Source organism: Sphaeramia orbicularis, chromosome 14 (assembly GCF_902148855.1).
Source record: "Sphaeramia orbicularis chromosome 14, fSphaOr1.1, whole genome shotgun sequence".
Taxonomy (NCBI): Eukaryota; Metazoa; Chordata; class Actinopteri; order Kurtiformes; family Apogonidae; genus Sphaeramia; species Sphaeramia orbicularis.
Window position 1 is genome coordinate 52,808,056 of NC_043970.1, and position 7,323 is coordinate 52,815,378.

At 39.5% G+C, this 7,323-nt stretch overlaps 1 protein-coding gene across 1 annotated transcript; it reads left to right on the forward strand.

Annotated features, from left to right (window-relative positions):
• Positions 1 to 1,118: 1,118 nt before the first annotated feature.
• LOC115432668 (zinc finger BED domain-containing protein 4-like) lies at positions 1,119 to 5,544 on the forward strand. Its single transcript, XM_030153576.1, has 4 exons — positions 1,119 to 1,399; positions 1,475 to 1,591; positions 1,677 to 1,865; positions 5,294 to 5,544. The coding sequence occupies exons 1-4, from the start codon at positions 1,177 to 1,179 to the stop codon at positions 5,542 to 5,544; spliced, it is 780 nt and encodes a 259-aa protein (XP_030009436.1). The 5' UTR covers positions 1,119 to 1,176.
• Positions 5,545 to 7,323: the final 1,779 nt, after the last annotated feature.

Genomic DNA, 7,323 nt, shown 5'->3' on the forward strand with positions numbered 1-7,323 from the left:
GTAAGTTAGGTAAGACTAGATTAGATTTGTAGGATTTAGAATCTAGATGGATGTTCCAGTAAGCAAGAGACGTCGTTCTGTAGCTTGGGAACATTTCCATTTGGAAACCCCTAACAAAGTGAGATGTAGGATTTGTTCTAAGCAGCTGGCTTATTGCAATAATACATCCACTATGATCCGCCATTTGACTAGAGTTCATAAAATGGAGGATGAAGAAAATGCTGATGCCCCCAGTTTTGGAGGTGCCACTTCTGTTGGCACATCTGGCCAAGGTATGTATAGTATATAATTCACAATGCACACTATGATAATATTATAAAGTGAACACCCTCATTTAGTCCAAAGCACAACTCAGTTTAGTTCAAGTATTAGCCAATATGTCTTGAAACCTTTTAAACCTTAAGAAGCCACACATATTATATATATATATATATATATATATATATATATATATATATATATATATATATACACACACACATATGTGTGTGTGTGTGTGTGTGTATGTATATGAAAGGTTAAAGGTGAAAGGTTAATTTGTTGCTTCTTATAGCCAGACAAAATAGTTTGGATGAGTCTCCGGTGAAGATGGTGGTGAAGGATTTGTTGCCCATTTGTGCTGTGGAGGATGAAGGCTTCAGGGCCTTTGTCCATGACCTGGACCCAAACTATGTCCTCCCAACAAGGAAGGCTGTGGCTGCAATGATCGCTGAGCTGTATGACAGGACCAAGCAGAAAATCAAGGAAGACCTTAACAAGGCAGATGCTGTTTGTCTTACCACTGATATGTGGTCTTCCATTAACATGGATGGCTACCTTGGGGTGACGGGTCACTTTGTGACACCAGACTCAAAGCTGGCTACTGTTTTACTGGGAGTGAGCGGCTTTGAGCAGTCTCATACAGCTCAACGCATAGCGGAGGCCCAAAGGCTCCTGATGGCAAATTGGGGGATCACAGGAAAGGTGCACTGCATGGTGACTGACAATGCAGCTAACATGAAGCTGAGTGTCCAGCTCCTCAACCTCCAGCATGTGTCTTGCTTTGCACACACCCTAAATCTTGTAGTTAAAAAAGCCTTGGACCAAACACCCCCATCAATGAGATAAGGGGAAAAAAGCAGGAAAGTGGTGGGGTTGTTTAGGTCCAGCTGCAAAGCTAAAGACAGACTCTCTGAAATGCAACAGCAGATGGGCCGACCAACCCTTAAATTAATACAGGAGGTGGACACAAGATGGAACAGCACCTTTGACATGTTTCAAAGACTCTATGATCAGAGAGAGCCTGTGGGGGCGGCTCTCTCCAACTTAGAGAATGATGTCTCTCCTCTGTCCTGTGCAGAATATGAAGTGATTCATGAGGCACTGTTTCTGTTGCAGCCTTTTAAAGCAGCAACAACTGGTACGTAATTCAAGTTTATTGTATTTATTTGTATTTACTAAGATGAAACTAATGTATCTTTTCTTATTCTAACAGAGCTGTCAGAGGAGAAGAGAGTGTCAGCATCAAAAGTCATTCCTCTATATCGGATGCTGCAGCACAACCTGTTAGAAAAATTGAGGCACTCAAAGCAGCCAGCAACTCAGCAATTGGGTAAGAAACTCTAATAATAATTGTAACAATTGTAATGATACTCAATAGACTATTTTAATGTCAATATGTTTATTGATATGAACAGGCACATTCTTGAAGGATGGACCGCAGGCAAGGTGTGGTCAATATGAAACTGTTCGACCACTGGCACTGGCAACATTACTGGATCCACGATTCAAAAACCTGGGTTTTGGCAACCCAGCAAAAGCACAGGAAGCAGAAAAGCAGCTGATACTGGAGTGTGCCACTTTGATCCAGCCTGCTGAAACATCTGGTGGGACTTTAAAATCTTGTATATTTTGTCAGCTTTCACTGTTAACACTTTTATTTAACAATGATAATAATGATTATTATTATTGTTACTTTAGATCCCCAAATCACACCTTCATCATCTTCCACAGTAGACAACAGTCTTTGGGACATGTTTGACCAAAAAGTGAAGAACAAAACCACCACACGCAGCATCACAGCAGACGCAACAATTGAAGTTGGAAAATATCTTCAAGAGCCCTTCATTCCCCGATCTGCAGATCCTCTTGCATATTGGAAGGAAAGGGCAGTGGTCTTTCCACATCTGCATAAACTTTCAAAGAAATTCCTTTGCATTCCTGCGACAAGTGTACCATGTGAAAGAGTTTTTTCCAAAGCTGGAGAGGTGATAACAAAAAAAAGAAATCGGTTGCACCCCTCCACTGCAGAAAAAATAATCTTCTTAAATAAAAACCTTGAAATCTAAGTAATGCATATTTCCATGTGTTCATTTTATTTTAATTTAATTTCATTTATTCATTTAGCACATATCAGTACATCAATGGTGCAGGGATGGAACAAAGCCCAATGGGCTTGTACAGGAGTTCCACCCTTAACAGAAATTACAGTCAACTTAGATTAATAAGGCTAACAAATAAACTTTGAAAAATCAGGAGACAAAGTACAAAATAAAGCATTACTAAACAGTAATATACAGTGTAAACAAAATTCATAATTCAAGATATGCAAGATATATGGATGAAGAAGAAGCAAATAAAGTAGTAAGGCAGTGGAGAGGGCAGGAAGTGACTAGCTGTGCAGTAGATGTTTTTTTGAGCTGCTTTTTAAAGAGTGAGAGGGACGTTAAAGATGTAGGTAAACTGTTCCAGAGCATCAGACCTCTGTATGACAGGTTGAGTTGATTATGTGAAGTGCAGGTTAAAGGTGGATATAGATTATTATTGTTACTGTGTCTAGTTCTGTGTGAGTGTGTTTTAGTAACACAAATGAATTTGACACACATGTACCCACACACAAACTTTATTACAAACCATGTCAGATCAGGACGTGTTTTGTTGAGCCACTGTGAAGTACTAAAACATCACCACCAGAGGTCACTGTGGAGAAGTGTTTCGAACAGTGTTTCGGAGCCTCGAAGCATTTGTTTCAAGTGCTTCGTTGTTTCATGAGGCTTCGTTTTGCCCATCACTATCACGTACCGGTAGTCAGGGCGAGAAGGTCAAAACCAGGAATCAGGCGAGGCAGACAAAACCAGACAGGGAGCAGGCAGAAGACGAGAAACCGAGGAATCCAAAAACAGGTCAAAAAACAGGCAGGCAAACGAACAAACGAGGTCAAGAACGCAGGTCTGAACTACTAGAGTTACAAACTAGCGACTGACATGGGGAAGAGACAGGGTATAAATACACAAAAGGGAGGGAAGACAACTAGACACAGGTGGAGCAAATCAGGGTGGAGACAGGTAATCAGGTCAGAGGTGAGGATGATCAGGGAACAGGAAGTAAAGACGACAGACAAGACACATGAGGGAAAACTTAACAAAATAAAACAGGAAGTGACAAACAAAACATAAAAGACAGACAAAACCAGACTAACGTCTGGCTGCAGGTGTGACAGTTGCTGCACGATGCAGTTTTCAGCAGGGAGCAGAATTGGGCACAACATGCATCAATGTGTCCACAGTGTGGTGCATTCAAAGCCTATTGTTCATCCAAGCACACACACACGCACACACACACACACACACACACACACACACACACACACACACACACTCTGTCTGTGTCTCAGACTTCAGTCTCATCCATCCTGTTCCTACCTGGAATGTTCAAGGACACAAACACCAGGATGTAGACGCTGTGGTCCATGTCCAGTCAGATGCTCTTCTCTTGTCGGAGTCGTCCTCTTCACTGTCTCTGTCTTTGATCAGGACTCCAGTCTCATCCTTCGTTCTTATCTCCTCATCGATGCTTCCGCTGCTCAGTGTCACAGTCGACCTCAAACATTTCATCACATCAGACGTGTTCACAGTTCAACCCAAAAACTGTCCTGATGAATGTGACGCAGCTTAAACACCACAACCAATAACTGACACTCTTAAGTTAGTTCCAAAGGAATCAAGCAACAGCACGAAGCACCAACAGCAGCAGCAGCAGCAGCTTTGAACTCTTCTGTTGTCCAATCACAGTCTAATCCACTAAATGTGGAGTCTGTGAATGACACCAGGGATACAAATGAAACCAAAGGAGCAATGAGCAGGCACTTTAAACCAGGGGGGTCAAACTCATGTTAGTTCAGTTCCACATTCAGCCTAATCTGATCTAAAGTGGGCCGGACCAGTAAAATAATATAAATAACAGGATAAGAATGGATAAATAATGTCAACTCCAAAGTTCTCTCTATGTTTTTGAGTGAAAAAAGCAAAATTCTGTACTGAAAATGTCTACATGTACAAACTGTCCTTGAACATAACATGAACAAATATTTTAACAATATTACACCATAGTTTATCATTTATACATGTGCATCAACACTTACAGATCACAGTGGATCTACAAAGACACAAAACATTTAATAACGGGCAGAATATTGTTAAAATTCCACATACTGCAGACGTTTTTGTTCAAGTTATTCACTTTTTTTTTTTTATAAAAGGCTAGTCTGTAAATGGAAATATTTGTGTAATTTTACTGTTTTTACACTAAAACAAAGGGGGGAAAAATGGTTTTCATTATTTATAGGTTATTATGATAGTATTTTACTGGTCTGACTCACTTTAGATTGAATTGACCTAAAATATATTTAACATCCTTGAGTGTTAATTTCTTCAGTGTAATTTTTGTATTTCACAAATTCATCCCATGAGCCGGACTGGACCCTTTAGCGGGCCGGTTTTGGCCCCCGGGCCGCATGTTTGACGTCGGTGCTTTAAACAATCACCCAGATCATGGGCGTCCTTAGACCTAGGCACTCGGGGCTCAAGCCCTGGATGTTTGGCAGTAGCCCCAGATCTGAGCACACTGGATTTATTACACACCTCACCCCCCCACCCCCCGAAGGGGAGCCAAGGCGTATTGTTTTGGCTCAATTGGTTTCTTTGTTTCTTTGTTTGTTAACACTTTAGCAGCAAAACTATTGGTTGAATTCATACCAAACTGGATTTAATAATTGACAGTGACCCAAAATAAATGTCATTACATTTAGGGAAAAATAAGTCAAAGTTTTAATTTTTTTAATGATTTTTTTAAATCCCCCCCCCCCATTTACTTATATTGGGCGAAATTTCACATGTCTGTTGAAAAAAACACCAAAAAAAACTATTGGTTGAATTTGTACCAAATTGGGTTTAATGATTGACAGTGACCCCAAAATAAATGTCATTACATTTAGGGAAAAATAGGTCAAAGTTTAATTTTTTTTTTTATCTCCCAGATGGCTGTGCTGTTGGACCCACACTCATCACTTCTCTGATCCGTATCACAGGATGCAAAGACTTGAACCCATCCCACAGTGGGTTCCTGTGGTTCCTGGTTGCTATGGTGACCACAGTCAGAGATGTAAACTTGCAGATACCTGATTGGCTGATGCTGTTATCGTGCTTCATGATGCTTGTGGAAACACAGAGACAGGAAGTGTGTCATGATAAAGATCAGCTCAACTTGAAGTCATGGTTCTGGGTCTAGATTCAGTTCAGTTACTGAGTTTAACCCTTTCATGCATCAGTTATGAATAAAAAATTTGATTGATTTGAACTCAAAATTAGGCTAAAGTTCTAATGCACTTTGAATGTTTTAAAAACATGGTTTTAATCAGAAGATATTTAAGCTCGTCAGACCCAGAAAAGGACAAGTTTGGGCTTTTTTAAAATTTAATAATTGCCGATATTGGAAACATCAAGATGCAACAGTTTTTTCAGATGCATTTTTTCATATTTTGATGGAATGTCCTTTGCGGTGGACAGTTTTTTGGGGGGTTTGTTTTGTATACAGCTGTGAAACTCTTGTCCAGTCGTGGACAGTAAACCCAGAACTGGGTGTGATGCTGCGTTCAAGGCAGGTTTTTGAGTCTGTAAGTCACGACTTCAAACCGAGACTCACGACTTTGTAGCATTCCAGGCAAGTCACGTCAAACGCCTGAGCGCCAGTGTTGCTCCACTGGGTAGCGGTCCAGGAGGAGGCAACGTCTAAATGTGAAGACAGCACACCTGTGATAGAAGTCTGGGATAGAAAATAGACAGAACACACGTCTGGTGCTGTTACTTCACACAGAGGATATTTACTGTTCTTCACAAATCATTCAAATGACCAACACTGACTGACTAATGTTACTACCAGTGTCCACAGTTTCTGTCTTACTGTCTAATCACATTACTGTCAAGTAAAATACAATCTTGTTCCTTTAACACAATATTTCAATGTAACATGAACTGTACGCATTTACCTTTTTAACAAATGATCTTTATCATCACACGAATTACTGTTTTTAAATCTCTTTTAAATGTATATAGGTTTTAACTTCTTCAAATATTCATATTTTTAACAATAAACCATGAATTAATGTTTAAACTAGTCATTTTAGGCATTATTCTAAATGTACCGTAGGTAGCATTGTTCTTAACAACGGCATGAACATGACTACCCTGTATTTAATACAGTTTCACAATAGCATTACTGGTATGTGGTAATTAGGGATGTAACTGGTATAATGATAAACGGCGGTGTGAAGTACCGCCCTCAGCGGAGCCAGTAATTTTCATTTCCTGTTTTATTTTGGTGAGGGGTTTTGTTCGTTTGTGTGCACTGTGTCTGTCTCGTCTGCGTCCTCCCTGATTCCCTGATTGTCTTCACCTGGGGCTCATACCTCCACCCTTCATATCCCCTCCCCTCCTCATGTCTGTTGTCAGTGCATCTTCCATGCTTTGTCAAGATAAGAGCTCCTTTGACATTCTCCTGTGCTGCTATGCTTTGTGAGTTTTTGAATCCACATTTGTGAAGTTCTTTTTGTTATATTTTTGATTTCTCAACTGAGAAGACTTTTTTGTTAATTTTGAAACCACTTTTTTTGAAGAACTTTTTGTTAGATTTTTGATACCTAGTTAGAGAAGACTTTGTTTTTTGATACCATGTATGTGAAGATCTTTTTGTTCAACTGATACCTCAGTTGAAAAGATTTTTGTGTTCATTTTTGATTGTGATGAGATTTTTGGTACTTTAATTAATTCTTTGAGCGAATAAATAGTCAAACTAAACTCGTTTTGTCTCTGTCTCGTGCATTTGGGTCCAAGCCTTGAGTTTTTGTAACAGGCGGTAAAATTGCAGATGGTTAGTACTACTGTTTAAATTCTAATTATCATGATAACCATGTTTGATTACTGCACGTTTAGGGGAAAAAACCCTATGTAAAGATCTGCTTTAATGTCAAATATTTGAGTATAGTTTTAATTTAATACAACTTTAATTTTC